The sequence below is a fragment of the Zophobas morio genome, unplaced genomic scaffold (assembly GCF_036711695.1).
Source record: "Zophobas morio isolate AGI-343-1 ecotype UQ-CSIRO unplaced genomic scaffold, CSIRO_AGI_Zmor_V1 ptg000011l, whole genome shotgun sequence".
NCBI classification, from domain to species: Eukaryota; Metazoa; Arthropoda; class Insecta; order Coleoptera; family Tenebrionidae; genus Zophobas; species Zophobas morio.
Window position 1 is genome coordinate 2,588,721 of NW_026972116.1, and position 16,880 is coordinate 2,605,600.

The 16,880-nt window shown below is 33.8% G+C and overlaps 1 protein-coding gene across 12 annotated transcripts in view; it reads left to right on the top strand.

Annotated features, from left to right (window-relative positions):
• Window positions 1–16,368, top strand: part of LOC135126659 (ankyrin repeat domain-containing protein 17) — an 80,014-nt gene extending 63,646 nt beyond the window's left edge. For all 12 annotated transcript variants that reach the window (XM_064052704.1, XM_064052706.1, XM_064052714.1 and 9 more), the window contains 7 exons: window positions 1,665–2,337; window positions 2,396–2,540; window positions 3,457–4,428; window positions 5,920–6,338; window positions 9,978–10,413; window positions 15,387–15,563; window positions 15,626–16,368. In XM_064052704.1, coding sequence (XP_063908774.1) covers window positions 1,665–2,337; window positions 2,396–2,540; window positions 3,457–4,428; window positions 5,920–6,338; window positions 9,978–10,413; window positions 15,387–15,563; window positions 15,626–15,658 — 2,855 coding nt within the window. In that variant the 3' untranslated portion in view covers window positions 15,659–16,368. The remainder of the gene's footprint in view (window positions 1–1,664; window positions 2,338–2,395; window positions 2,541–3,456; window positions 4,429–5,919; window positions 6,339–9,977; window positions 10,414–15,386; window positions 15,564–15,625) is intronic.
• The last annotated feature ends 512 nt before the right edge of the window (window positions 16,369–16,880 follow it).

The following is a 16,880-nucleotide window of genomic DNA, read 5'->3' on the forward strand; positions in this document are numbered from 1 at the left end:
TTTAAGATGCATATCGTTTCGAAAGTGTTTTCATAACAATGTCGTGCCCATACCATAAACTGTTGTCTTCTACTGTCCCAGTTTACACAATACTTGATAGATCTGGGTATTTACCGATAATTATTCATACTTCCTAAACTGCTACATCTACAGTAACATACATGCTTGACAGACTTCAAAAGTATTTTGTTGTACAAAAAGCAAAATAAAGGAAAAATCAGGTTGCATATTTTTGTTAACCGTATTTTTCAATTTTGTATTAAGCTTTTCTAAAAAAAAAATGAGTTCAATGGATTTTAGTAAGTTTAATTATTAATGTTCTTTCTTTAACCGAGACATTGGGAATTTAAAAATTATTAATCAATCCTAAAGCTTTATGTAATACGTATGAAAATGTTTGCCCCGACTGACTGACTGTCTGACTGACTGATCCATCAACGCAGAACATAAACTACTGAAACTAGAAACATGAGATTTTGACAGTACGTTTCTTCTGTAATGTAAGTACTCGCTAAAAAAGTGTTTGGGGAATTCCACCCCTAATGGCGTGAAATAAGAGATGAAAGTTTGTATGGGAAGTCCCACAGGGGTAAACGTAAGTGTAGAATAGGTTGATTAAAAAAGTTCTGTTTGAGGTGGTAATTAGCAAGGCGCGGAATAATATCTCATACGCTAAAACCAGTGCTGCCGCGTCGATAGTTTGATTGCAAATATATTTTTCTTTTGAACTATATCAACATAATATAACATTTCATGATCACAAATCTGTGGCCCTGTGGTTGAATAATTAAAAAGGGCATCGAGTATTATTATTTAAAGTAATATAGTAATATGGAAGTAGTTTTTTTACTAGCTGTAAACATTCCTAGCGACGCAGGCTACAACCTTGTGAACCAGATCAAAGCGTCCCCGCTACTCGCCGTAAAACACACCTTACTTCCACTGCAGGATTGCAGCGCTGAGATAGAATTCCGCGCACTGGTAATTAGTCATCACTAATCTGTAATCACACACACTTGTAGTTTTTTTTATCATTATATTTTAATTTTTACAATAAATTGCAGTTCTTCCTATAAATGAAAATATTTTTTTGTTCGTACATACAGCCAAAACATGGTATTTGGGTATTGAATAGCGAATAGAGATATAAAAAACGGTGCTTTTAAATTTAAAAATAGTGCGCTTTAAACACTGTAAAAAGATTTTCTGTGTTGTATTAGGTACATTGTTCATTTCTTTATAAATTAGCTAGTCTTTTGTGTGCTGCTTCGTCCGAAGTCGAAAGGGAAGTTACCCCGAAGATTTCATTTTTATATAGCGGGGTTTTGGAGTGAACGTTTATGAGTTACTGACTCAGAACTTTTATATATATTTTACAGTAATTAGACTCTGTATTTATGAAGACCTTGTCCCTAAAAAAATATGCAAATAAAAGTTGGTTTTCTGTATTTTTCAGATTTACATACAATAATTTAGATTACAGTTTGTTTATTTCATAGCATTTGCGTTCTCAAATTTAATATTGATTACATTCTGCTTTTTTTATTGAAATAACAAGTCCGGCTTAAGTTTAGAAATGTTGAAGTGTTTTAAACCAAAAAAACTAACTCTATTGTAAACTTATTTAATCATCACCGTACCAAAAAATCATCCCCATATTCTAGACAATGTCCAAGATAACATGGACCCAGCCATTCGCAATGGAGACTCAGGCGACAAAGAAGAAGGAGACAGCGGCATCGACGCGAACAGTCAGGGCAGTTGCTCAAGTAACGACATCAAACCGAACGACAAAAGAAAAGATAAAAAGAAAAAGAAAGGAAATTCGAATTCGAAAAATAGTAGTCCTACTTCGAAAGCCGGTTCGAGTAAGTCGCAAAACATGAATGAATCGTCCGATAAACGAAACGATAAAAGTAGTGATGGCAAAAATAAGTCAACATCACAATTTAGAAAAGGACTCGTTTTCGAAGCAACCAAAAGTCCAGCAGAACGAGACGATTTTGAAGCTACTGGTAATGAAAACTACGTATCGAATAAATCTAAAAAAAGTCACGGATACGAAAACGACACTCAATCGAAAAGTTGTTCGTCGACTAGCCCGAAACAGTCCTCCAAAAGGGAGGAAGGGTGGAAAGAAGTTGTGAGGAAGTCAAACGTACAAGCAGTTTCTATGTCCGAGTCGGGAGTTAAGAAGGTTTCTGTGCCGTTAAACGCCATTTCAAGGGTGATTGGTAGGGGTGGGAGTAACATAAACGCAATCAGGGGCGCTACCGGAGCTCATATAGAAGTCGAAAAACAGAGTAAAGGTCAGGGTGAGAGAATCATCACGATCAAGTAAGTTGATTGAGTTTGAAGGGGTTGATAGTTTTATTTTGACGATTGTTTTTATTAGGGGTGCACCTGACGTCACCAAACAAGCGCATTCGTTGATAGCCACGTTGATCAAAGATCCCGATGTAGATATTCTGCAAATGCTTCCGAAGACTAACAAGACGGCAGCAAGCGCCACCACATTATGGGATAAGACTCAAATAGGCGTAAGTAAACGCGTGTAATGTGTGAATATTTTGAAAAAAAAGAGTACACCGACCCAGGGACGCACGGATGGCGTATTAACTCTGCGTCGTCAATTTATATAAATTAAACACGTATATGCGGCGAAGTCATATTTTTTTTTTATATAATAATAATATTCTTTCTATGATTACATTCACACCAGTTTATCTAACGTTGGTTCGTACCTCGAACTCAACATCCTATTATTATAATACAGATCCGATCGTTTAATGCTATTGAAACCAGTCTAAATAAGATTTACAATAGTATAAAGTAGTCACCGAAACATATGACATTCTTAGGTGCTCTGGACACACAATTGACACTCATTTAGATCACATGAACTACAGTATAATAGTTTATGTTTATTTAAATAAGATTTTTGTATAATTCATTTGATTTTTGAACTTATAGTTTGATAACGTCAATTTATTGTGATTATTTTATTTACTCAATCTTGATAAATCGAACTTTTTTCCATGGCACATTCGTTCGAGTTATCGAAGTTCAATTATAATAATAAATAATTGTGGTTTGTCAAGCTTAGACTTCATAAATTTTACGTACATAAATGCTCCAAAAAAATAGTTATGTTAAATGTGCTGTTTCAAAAAATACAAAAACCTGGACAAAAACCCGTACAGTCTTAAAAAACTTGTTGAAGTCTAAAAGTATTACGTAGCTGCGAAAACGTAGCTTTTTCCATCAAACAAAATTTTCCAGTCTGTCGATTTTAAACTTTACGAATAATCGTTGCATTGAATGGGTATTGTTAATTTTTTTAGGATTAATGTCAAAATGAATGAAAGTTGTATTTTTACAAATTAGTACTTTCACGTACATTCTAATTCTCACAAAATATTGTGTAACAATCACTTAAAATTCATATTATTTTAGACGAAGAAAATCACGGGAAAGGTGTTAACAGTAACGCAACCATCTGCCCTAACAACGACAACTCAATCAAAAACCATTCAAACAGTTGCACCGTCGGTAACTTCATCATCGAGATCATCGACCACCACCGTTAAACTTCGCGGAGCCGTCCCTGTCATAACATCCCGCGTAACCGCCCCCAGGTTAGTGGCCCAAGCCGAGAAAAATGCCGCAGCTCAAGCTGCAGCGATCCGTGCATCAGTACCCCACACATCGTCGGTCTCAGCCTCAAGCCGAGCCACCAAACTTATCACCACGACAGCAACACAAACATTCGCCGCAAAGTTGTCGGAAACGACAGCGAACCAACTTTCCGTGACGGTCAGTCACGCATCAGGCGCCAATAAGTCCCGAAATTTGGGACTGCCATCCAACACCACCGGTCCCATTTCACCTCAGTCGGTTCCTCACTCCGCCTCCAACACACACTCGTCGCCAAAGCACAGTCGGCCCACACCGACGGCTTCTGCGCCACCCAACATGCAACACTACCAAAGTCCAGGCAAAGGGCCAGTCTTCGGCAATTCGGGCAGTCAGGCTAACGTTTCAGTTCCGGTTTCAGAGTCATCAGGAACTATAGCGAGGAGTACGACTCCTAATGTCATCCAATCAACTGCGCCAATGCAAGAGGAGATGAGTCAGAATAATATGCAAACGCATCAAGAATACTCACTGTTTTATTCGACGGATCAATCGATGTGGAGGCGAGATAATGAATCTCAGAAACCTGTCAATTTCGCGGCGGTTACCGGAGGTTCGAATTCTCAAACTGTCATGCCACCCAAGTTCATCGATCAAGATCCCCCACAGATGGCAGATGTGTCGAAGGCTCCAGGTTATAGAGGAGGTACGGTTTGCTCACCGGTTTCTTCCAAGACGAGCAGTAATAGCACTACACCACCCAACATCGCTGCTAGTTCGGCGAACTTTCAGGTATATACATTATTATTTATAATAAAAATAGACGTAGGGTGACTGTGGGAATTTCCGCATGTCTCAATGTAACTCTAAAATCTGACTGTATCCAGAAAGCAGCATTATTTTGGAAGGGGTTAGGTAATTTTTCAACCTGTGTTGGTGAAATTAAGACTCATAAGAATTTAAAACACAATCATTTTACGCGAATATGTAAGTAAGAACCAATTTACAAAAGCAACTTCATATAGCCTACGTCGATGCTTTAAATCATGATAGTCTCGTGGTCAAATTGGTGGCGGTATTTTATAGTGCTTTCATGTAATGTAGAAGCTTCTTGTGGAATAAATTTAATAAATTATTGCCCAATAATTTTTTTATTTGGCATATTTAATTTTTATTATTATTATTAGAAAGGCATATTTTTGATTACATGTTTTAAAAATGCATTTAAACATTTCCAGTACACCCAGAAATACTTTTTAGAAAATCAAAAAAAAAGTTTTTTGATACTTCTAAAAGTTTGAAGATTTTTATATTCAATTCCTAATACGAAAAATCTTGTTGATAAAACTCATACACATCGAAATACAAGAAAGTTTAAAAAATAATTGTGGTAACAACTACAAAAAACTTTAACTTCTCGATCGTTTTTATTTTTTCTTGGTCGTTGGAAATGTTTAGTTAATCACATAAATGTAGGTTTAGTGAAACTTTGTTCAGCAGAATCATTTTAAATGCACGATTTAAAGTTACATCAACTTTTAAAAAATGACGTATATATAGGGTTCGTACTCGCTTCATATTTTTGCAAATTTTGTCTAAACTTTCATACGATACGCATTCACTTCAATAAAATACGCATAAAATTGCGAAACTGCACAAATTAATCAGAATCTACAGTTCCGAGAATATTGTCAAGAAATAAGTCTTTCTACGATATGTGGCATGGCAATCAAGGGGCTTAGGGCTACTTGATGTGTGTTTGTGACATGTAATCTACATACAATAAATAATGCGTTTCTCAAAGGAATACATGAATTTGGCCAAGAAGTGCTCGATCGTGTTGCAATAAAATATTTTTTTAAGGATAGACTTAGAATTTTTAAGTTCTTTATTCTTCAAATTTTACATTTATTTGTTATCATTTTATTAACTTTATTAGATTTGCATTAATTGAATATTTTTTATTGCCTTTCATAAAATCGCTTCATAAAACTCAGCTCTACCTTTCATAAAATCTTTTTTTTACTTACCGATTATTAATACACTGTATGATGGATAAAATTATATTTGACATGCTGTTACAAGATGTTAGATGTTACAAGATGTCCTGATGCGTGACATTATTATATTCAGGTGTTCATATTTCCAGTTTTCACGATTTTTGCAGAAGTAATTAAGTGTGACTTATTAATTTCTTTTATTATATTTTATTCCATTAAAAAAATGGGTTAAAAGTTAATACCAAACCACTTCCATTTACGCCCATGTAATTCATATTTTCAGGTATATCCAGAACCTTCGAAGACTCAGCCTCTCCCACCCATTGGCAGCAACATTGGGCGACCGCAAGTTTCAACGCAAAACGATATCGCCACTGCTAATAATTTCTATTCGGAATTTTTCAAACCAGGGTCAACGAACATTCCCCATAACATGCTCAATATGACCAACGAGGGGCAACTGCTGCAATCGACTTACCAGAATAATTCTTTGAAAAACTTCAGTTACGCTCAATCACAGCAGACGAATATGCCCTTGGTGAGCATGTCGAGGCTCAATCCAAAAGCCCCGGATTTTTCAAGTACCGTTTACAACGCTATGCCGACTAAACAGGGTCCTCAGATGTACAATGGCTTCCCAATGCCCGGACAGAACAACAGTGCGTTGTATTCTGGGGCGAAGACTACGGTCGACTCATACAGGTACGAAAAATGAATAACTAAATATTCAAATTTTTGGAAAACTATTTTTGCTGATAGTGTATACTTTATATTGAAAATGTTTATTGGTTTTAAGAACGAGGTTTTACTCAAAAATGCAGTTGTAGTTTTATACACTACGCAGGTTGAGTTTTCGCAGACACATTGCGTTATGCTCGAAAGGAAATGTTACCACACGGGTTATGAACGTCAATTATGAAGTGGGACATATTATCCGGTAGCACGGTGGTTCCGGTATACTTAGTAACATGGGCGTGTGGTTACGTTAAATCGGTAACTTGATTTTTGGCATTAGCGTCACTGTTTATATCTTAACTGAAGTTAATAATATTACAAAAAAGAAAACAGGTCATAAAATGTGTGAACATATAGTAAATAAAATTCATTTGCAGCAGCTTATCTTGTATTCACAGTGGTTTGCAACTTTTAAAAAGGATTATATTTATCGGAAGTTATTGATTGCTCCAGAATTTACAAATCTGTTTATAATCTTTGTTATCAAGTTTTTACCCATTTTCGTAGTTACATTTAATATATAATATACAATCAATGAAAATAATTATACAATCGTCAACTTGAGTATAAAGCAACTAAATTTAGCCAACTAAGCTTTTCCGGAAAACATTTGAATTACAACTAAAACTTGGTCAAAAAGTCACTATCCCTTTAGTAGCAGACGACTTCTTTTTACATTTTGTTACTCGGAGACATCATACTGTTTGTATTGATCATATTTTGGAGATGGTCCTCTGAATATATTTCTTTTCATCTTGTACGTTTATTGCCTTCTGTAATCTTGAAATTTTGAAGTTCTTTGAACGTATTATACTACGATCTCTCCTTCTTTAACTCATCTTTCAAGTGCGTCTTATTCTACATCTTGTTCAAAAATCGACATTACCCCATTAATTGTTAAAGCGAGGAATGTTCTTTCACGGTGATGTTAATTAACGCTTTCAGCTTGCTTTCTGTCTTTATTAACATTCGACACGTAAATCGTAGTTGTGTGACCACAATTACACTACTTTGCATTTTGTATATTTCTCAAAAATGGAAACTTACTGTAATTTTTTTATTTTTGAGTGTACCTACGTAGTAGCAGAGTTTAAGTTATAATTTATATTTACCACCTGTTAATTGGAAATAGTTAACTTTTTTTTTTATACCGGGGCATTTTTTTTAGCTTGGAACATATAAGTAAATATGGGCTTAATCCGTATGTCCGTATATTCGAAGTATGCAAACAATGTTACGTTAAAAATACAAATTTGATTTTGTAGAAGAAAAAATTTCAAATTTGTCGCAATGAAGTTGATGAAGATATTGAGTTTTCAAGATATTTTCTTCAGTTAAACCATAATTCATTCTATTTCTTTAACAGCGTTTGTACTAAATACATCGAGTATTGTTTACATTTTTGTAAAACATTTTGTCACAATAGTTTTAATTAGTTGATTTTTTTATCAAAAAGCATACTTCAGTGCATTGATGTGTGTTTTTTAAAACTGAATACAGAGATTAAGCCCATATTTCTTTTCATATGTTCAGAGTTAAAAATATTTCTAATACATAAAATTAATTAATTGTGGTATATTTTTTGGCTGAAATAGAAGAACCCATTTAGTGGCATCTTCATTACATACCGAGCCTTATCCCATTTTTAATAGGCAGTTAAAACGAATATTTGAAATTTTTAGTCCATGCAGTAACGCATTTTCATCAGCAAGTATGCAAGTGTGATGAATATTAACAACTAAAAGATGAAAAAAACGAAAGTATGCAAAAAACGATCAGTAGATTTTATTACCTAGCTTAACATGATTACTCCATACTCTAATCTACGAATTGTCACATTTACTTTTAAAAACACGATAAAATTTGTCATAGTTTGATAACTAACGGTTTTTATTACTGTTATTTTGAATTATATTAATTAACAGTTATTTATTATTTTAGAAAGAGATTTCATTAATAAGATCTGTGGCGCCAGTTGTAAGTTAATATTTGTTATCTTATCGAATCTGACCGTAGATTTGATTGAAAACAAATGAGTCTTTGAACAATATAAATACAGTATCACAATAATATTTCATTATTTCTGTACATTATGTTGCAATACAACATATTTCATTTGACATACTAGTTTAGCCGTAGGTAAAAGGGCACATACCTCTGACACATTTTGCTAGTGTGTTATTCAACATATCACGAAACTTAATTGAACCGGTTATTTGGAAAAGGTCACATGTGACAATTTTGAGAAAAATACTTTTATTTTTTGTATGTATTGTATGTGTAATTATGAACAAACCCGCGCGTTTTAATTTGTGTGCATAGAGATTGACGTTTTTTAATTCAGTAACTATTCTTCGTTAAAAAACCGTGGGGGTCTGAACAACTGATTGCGTATGGAAAAATTTAAAAGTTCACCAACAGAAATGTTGCAATTCCGTGGTAAAATTTAAGTTTTCGTATAAAAAAATGACTCATGCGAAATTCGAAGATCGGGCTCGAGGGGCTAATAAATCATGGATGATAGAACCGTCAAACCGATTTTGTAGTAGCTGTTAGCGTGAAGTGTTTATTGTATCAAGTTAAACATTTTTGGAGCAGTGAGTGTTTCAGATAGCAGTGACGACGAAAAAAATATGTCACAAACTGGACCTAAAAAAAAATGTTGACTGTTATAAATTAACTTTAATAAAGAAAGCTAAGAACAAGGGGTTGCGATATGTTAACAATAAAAAATATTCAAAACTTTAAATTGTTATTTTTATGATAAAGTTTGGAAAAGAGCAATTAAAAAACTCTTTTTTGTATTATTTATTATCGTGATAATAGTTCGGTCGGAAAATAGAATTATGTATTAGATTTCTGTAGCTGTGAGAAATTATATAAAAAATCCACATTACATTGTGCACTTCCATTTGAAATTAAAGCAGTTTTTTGTTTCTACTGTAAAATTTTACTTCATCAACATGTGACCTTTTCCAAATAACCGATTCAGTTACTATTACATACCACGTGTTTCTTTTATTTGATACAACCCCCGTAATTTTTTTATTTTAAAAAATAATCATATAGTTCTTTGACCAAATTTGTACCATTTTAAAACATCACCTATGTGAATAAGTGACGTGAGTGTCAATTTTTCAAGCTACTAGATTGTCATCAATAAATGTGAATTTTTCGTCTATTTTATTTAATAATTTTTTTAAGTATTGATTTTAGAAATATTGGTTGCCTTTGATTTTTAGAAAAAACAGTCTTTCCATTTATGAAGAAATATACCTAGTGTTCCATAAAAAAAAATTAAGTTGATGTCATTTCCGGTTTTACTGGGAGTGATAATATAAATGTGAGGTTGCCATCACATAGATCTTTTAAAATGATACATTTTGCTCAAAGAACTACACGTTTATCTTTAAGAATAAAAAAGTTACAGGGGTTGTATCAAATAAAAGAAACACCCTGTATAACTAATTTTGTTTAATAAATGAGAAAATTAACTGACTTTCTTTATTTTCAATTTGTAGATCAGTTTAATTCAGTACTTTTTATTTCTTTAATATTCAACGCCACGAATTTGTAAGAATAGTTATGATTTGACAAAAATTCCAGGTCAGGAGTGGGCTCTTCACAAGCTCGTTGGCCTCTCATGCAAATGCAACAGCCTTTCACGCAACAACAGAGTGAATTGATCAGCGGGATGGCTACGGGAATGACACTACATAGTTTAGCGAGGGCGACCGGTAGTGAAATTCTGGAAAACGGACCAGATCTGGGTATGGTGAACCATTCACCGAATATGTCGCCGAATTTACCAGCTGCACACAACATGCATCAAGGTGATGGTCATTATTTGGAAGACAGGAAGCAGCCACAACCTATTGGTACGGAGAGGGCGCGAAAAGTGTACACAAATGTGGATTCGACAGGATGTTGGATGTTTGGGAATGACACAAAACCACCCGCTCGGTGGGCGAATAATGATCATTATAATCTGGGCAGAGGACAAGTGTACTCTGAGGAGATGCAGTATGTCGATGCGTTTGCGGTAAGTGAGATTTTTGTTATTGCAACATATTTAGAATTTTTGATGTACATTTTACACACTTACAATGGATATAATAATAACAGAAACAGAAAGTAAGGGAAAAGGAATGAACTAAATCAAAAGTAATATAATACCTCAATAACCTTACACGAGTTACCTTGTTTTTACACAAGGCACAAGATAAACATGTAGATACAGATATGGGTATTGCAATTTCCGTTGGCTAGTCGAAAGTATATAAAATTAATCATAATGAATATGTATTGGATCTTTTTCATTGACTGTTTAAGAAATATGATCAAGATTTTGCTCCAGAAGCGGAAAGATGCAATAGCGGATCAATCAGTGGTAGATTTTTGGTCAAATTTAAAATATAAGTTTGAAGTTGTATGCCGGAAAATTGTGGTAATTTTTGGAATTATTAAGCATTTCGGCTTTTTATTTCGAGTTCCACATATTTGAAAAATTTCTTGATGTAAAATGAGATTTGTTGTCAATGTTCAACACGCGACATTCTTTCAATTTATCTGTAAGACTTGTTACTTGAACTAACACAACTTTGTTTAATCTAGAGCGATATTTGTGTTCTAGTACAATTAGTAACGTTTTCGGACCGGACATATTGTACTCTTCTTCAGTAATAAGAATGATGCCTAATATCAAGAATATGCGTAGTGAACTTTGAAAATGCACTGGTTTTTGGTTATAAAGCACCACGCATTCTCAGATTTTTAAGAACATGACATCTAAAACCTGTTCTTCGGTATCCACATTATAAATAAGCGCTACGTGAAATCCTATTAAATATTACCGCTCTTTACCGATCTTTCATAATAAGTGAGCCATTTGCATTTTCTTTTAAACTTATTGACACTTACGTATTTTGCTTTTCCTCCTATTCTTAATATGTACACCAAATTTGTCATGTCCAACGGGCGGAATTGTGTTTCATACGCTAGATCCAGTGCTGTCGCGGCGATAGTTTGATTACAAATATATTTTTCTTTTGGACTATATCAACATAATATAACATTTCAAGATCACAAATCTGTGGTCCTGTGTTTGAAAAATTAAAAAGGGCATCGAGTATTGTTTTTTGAAGTAATATAGTAATATAATAGAAGTAGTTTTTTAACAAGCTGTAAACACTCCTAGCGACGCACTGGCTACGACCTTGTGGACCAGATCAAAGCGTCCCCGCTACTCGCCGTAAAACACACCTTGCTTCAACTGGGGAATTGCATCCGTAAGATAAATTTCCGCCTACTGGTCATGTCCTTGAAAATACATATTTAACAATTTAAGTTGTCACAAGCAGCAATTATTAAATAAGTCGAATATTTAAGTTAAACTCCAAAAGTGTTAAAACGATGAGAAAACCGAATTTGACAAACGAAAAGCGAACGACTGAAGAAGGGAGCGGTAAAAAGAATATGAAAAGAAGTAATGCTTCTTTCGTGGTTTTGATTGACAATAAGCTTATGAATGTTAATTCTAAAAAACAAGGAAAATGTGGTCTGAAAAAAAATTACAGAACAAAAAAAATGGCAATATGCGGTTAGTTGATTATAAAAGAAAAGGCACAGCGTGGTTGTAAGTTATCATGTGCAGTTGGAATTCCGCCCACCTCGGTAAGGAGGTGACTCAAAAACGATAAAACTAAGAAGTATTCTAATTCCATGAAACCGCTTTTCAAAGAGGGCAATAAAGTAGCACGTTTGGAATATTATATGTCGTTTGTGAAAAAGAATGGCGAGTTTGACTATTTAATGAATTATATCCACATTGATAAAAAGTGGTTTTATATCACTAAAGTGAACCAGAAAATCTATCTCATGCCTGATGAAAATTGTGAAAATATTACTTTCAAACAAATAAAAATAGAAAATGGCGCACTTATTAAAAAAAAAAAAAAAACGAAAATAACGCATTTATTTTGGAAAAAACGAAAATGGCTCATTTATTTTGGAAAAAATAAAAATCGGTAATGGCTCACTTATATTACGGAACAGACGGTAGTATCTTTTATATGTATACGATGAAATGAAATTGCTTCTCTTATTCGTAGTACCCACGATCACATTCCAATGTCCATTAATCAGTCATCTTTGGCGCAGCGGCTTCTCCTCATTTCAATGATCAACTTCGTGACAGTTATGACGAACGATTTTCAATTTATGTACGTATGTATAGTTTCCTCAAACCTATAAGGCGTTTATGGCTTTGACGTTTAAAGTACTTTACAGCCGACCCTTCATAAAGCTTAGTAAATGTAAACCATGCCACGTGCCAGGGACGGCCGAGACGCGAAGGACCGGACTAAGAGTAATTTTGTTTTTAACGTTTCTTCCGTACCTTAATTATTTAATCATTATTCTGCATATTTGAAACAATTATTAAGATACTGATAGCAAAAAACATAAAATCTTTAATAAGTACGATCGCAATCATAGAAAACTGGTCCACTAAGTTTTTTGATAAATCAAATAATTTTGACGATGTCACCGTCCTTTGTTTCAAATCCAGAGGGTACATTCATATTGCTGTGATATTAAAAATAATACATGACTACAGAGCGAAAAGTATGCAGCAAAATTTTGAGAAATATGATCGTGTAATATGCATGAAATTTATGAAAATATGCTGTAACTTTATTAATATATGCAGAGATATGCAGTTGCATATTCTCCAAAAATTTAAAAGAAGTGTAATAACACAACCAAATTTATTTCCAAATTATAAAAACAGGTTTATCAAGCTTAATTTTTTTAATAAAAAATACATGGATAAATAAAATGTTTAAAAATTATTGTCTTACACTAAATAGTGACAAATAAATAAAAATTAATAATAATAGGCCATTGAATTAGTATTTTTGTAGCAATTTATATTTAAATACTTTTCGAAATATTGTAGCAAAAAATTTTGCCGATGATTCGAAAACATATATTTGTAAATAGAAATGCGGTTTGTAGCAGAAGCTACAAAACACAGTGCCTTCTTGAAGAATAAATTCAGAAAAAGACCAGTACAGGGCACGGTTGATAAAACCGTTAATTGTTAATTTAGAAGAGTCAAATGATGATGACAGTGACTATTTCGATCAATAAATAAGCAGTAGTAGTTAATAAGTAAATATGTAGTTGTGTATGTCAAAATTCTAACTACTTAGCTGTAATAAAAAATGATTGAGTACAAAGTTACTTTGTTTTTACTTAAAATAAAAAAATCGGAAGGCGCAGTTGTCGGTAAATGCAAAACTCAGTCCTGCCCTGTGCTTTTACCAGAAAAGGTCTTTTCAGGTAGGTATCGGTGAGCGGGTTTAAGACATCCGGTTGTGACGGCCTATTGAATTATAATGGGAGTCAAATTGGTGTGAAGTCATAAACGCCTTATATGTTTGAGTCCAGTATACATGTAAACAGCCCGATTTTTAGTACCGTTTCACTTTACTCATCTTCAAGACGCACCTGTCCAGTTGTTTATTCATAAGTAGTAGGATAATAAACCTTACTTGACAGAAGTTCATACTTTTATGGCGGTTTTAAAAGTTAGGTCTGCCACTTGTATTTTCCACTACTATAAATAATAATACAATGGTGTTCCGAAAGTGCTTCGGCCTCTTCTATGTAGCCTGCTGGCCTTACTTTCAATACCGCTTCGCTTGACTCATCCCCATCTCGCTCCTGAGCAGATGTTTATTCGTAATAAATAAAAGAGTAATAAATATTATTTGACAGTTCATACTTTTATAGTAATCCTACGGCGGCTTTAAAAGTTAGGTCTGCCACGTTTGCCTTGCAGGAGTATACCACTGAACCCTTGCGATACGAGAATGAAAATTGGTACTTTTAAGATTAACTGCATACAATTTAACACGTCCAAGTTACAATTCGATTTTCAATTGCGTAAGCTCACATCGGATTGTGACGGAATAAAATCTAGGAAACAATGCAAAAATGAAAAAGCTTTATGATTAATGCTTATCATTTGAGTTAAATATAGGGTCTATATTTAGATATCGCTATCTGTTATTCAATTTACATATACCTCAATAGATATTCGATAACATTCCTTGTCTTCAATTTAAAAACGTTTATTTCAGTGCAGACTTTTAAGAATTATCAAAAATTGAGATTTTCTTGATTTTATTATGGAATTACTTTTCATTTTGGTATTTATGCGTTGTTTGAGAGACACTTAAAAATTCTTAATTCGACGACTAAATGTAAACGAATATGTCTTTCTTTTTTTTTTCAGTCATGAGTGTTACATTTTGAGTAATAAAAAAATATCTATTAGTACAGTAAAACTTAAGGAATTAGATCAGTAAACAGCAAAAGAATTTTTTTAAGAAGTAAAAAGAACTTAAGATTTGCAACCAAGTTTTCATAAATAAAAATAAAAATTAGTACCAAAATTTGCGGAAAGATTTTATGCTAAATTATGTAGGATTTGTGTGATATCTTCAAAAATTTTGAATGGTTTCAACGACCCCTAAATTTGTCAAGGATAAACTAGGTATATGTATGCCACACACCGTAAGCCCCGCCCCTGGCCTCTTTCGTTCTGCACTCGACTCTATTACTTATCTACTTAGATTCTATATTATTTTATTTCTTTATGACGATTAAAAGTGGTTAAAACGGTTGTATTCCAAAGAGTAAAAAAGTGGCGCTTTTGAAATTACCACTATTTATTCAACTCAAACATGTTATTTTTGCCACACAGAAAATTTCAACACACTGTTCATCGTTTACTTCTGTTCTTTCCCTTCAAACAAAAACAAATTTAAGCTTTTTTTGCTATGATATCGTTAGCAGTATTGGCTTTAAATGACTGAGCAAAAATGTAAATATCCGTATAAATAAATGAAATGTTGTCACGATTTCAATTCTCCTTTTGTTTCAAGTAAAAATATTTTTCTTGATTTTGTTTTCTAAGCGAAGCCTTAATGTTCCTTCTATTTGTAGCCTGTGATGCCCTTGGAGAGCCCTCACAACTTCTCAAACGGACCAATCCAACCGTATTTAATGCAACAACAACCAATCGGAAGGCCCCATACCGATTTCATCCAAGTGGAAATGAAAGACTTGCCTTGGGATGGTAATCGTCCGAACGTTAACGACATTCAAGAAAAATCGCAACACGTAAGCTGCGAAAAGTGGTTATAAATTGAAATCAATTGATTTGTGTTATTTATTACTGATAGGGATGGGCCGGTATGTCGAAATGGAACCAGTAAACATGGATTTTACATGATCAGAACTATAAGCGTTTTTTTGACTAAGTCCATCGTGCGAAATTTAGCTTACATCTTTGTGATCTTTGGGATACAAGTTTTACAGTAGAACCTAGTAATAGTTTTTGTTTATGGTATCTCTATTGAAGTACACACATGTGCAAGTGTCTGGTCTAGGAGGCCCATTATACAGGCCACGAGCCCCCTTGCCTGCATTCGGTGTATATAAAAAAACCTATTCAGAACATTATTCTAATTGTAGTATGTTGTTTGCATGTCCCATTATTTGGTTTATAACTGCTTATAGTTTATGAAATAAACTGTTTTACTTGATTATCTTTTGTAGCCAGATTTGGATCATGAATGATAAATACAGCTTCACTAGCGGCTCCAAAAACAAGCCAATGTCGAGCTGAAGTTAGAATATATAATTATAATATAACACTATGTATAATGTAGTAGTTGCGCAATGGTGTCGAGGGATTGGCGATAGGGACAAGTGTTAACTTGTGAATAATTTGTTCTCTATTCGAATATTTACTTTCATTTCTACATGTGTAAGCGCAGTGTTTGTATGCCTCACGTCTGGGTTCCACCCGGCACAAGCACTCGGTGGGTATCGCTGACTCCCACGAAACTGTAGGGTTATTATTATACGGATCATTATGTAATATTGCTTGTACATGAAGACTTAAATATATCTTTATGCACTGTGTTCTAATTTTATTATACCGTGAATTTGCTCATCTAGATTGGTTATGCAACCAGATGTAAAAGAACAGGTACTATTTAGTCCAAGTGGATATGAGGTAACATTCTTGGGTTTCACTTTAAAAACACCAACAATTTTAACAGCATATTAAAGACATTTACAAAAGTGATGCAACATATCTGCAAAAAATATATTTTTTAACAAAATGCTGTCGGCGAAAACATCGCTAGTTGGATCTACATATATTTGTAGTTGTTTTTTCATCGCTATTGTGAGTAGTCGACATTAAAAAAACCTACTCTTGTAAATCAATCTGAGGGCCGCTTTGTGTTGATTAGTGCTTACACTTCTGATACAGGTTTGATGGGAGTAAATAAATTAAATAGCGACTTGCGTTTAAAGACGTTTAGTAGGAACTCATACTGAAATTTATCGAAGTAGCGTGTGGATTCCAGATACGCAGAAAATTGTGTACACTTTATCTGAGTGGCACCTACGAGCTGCGTGATAAAT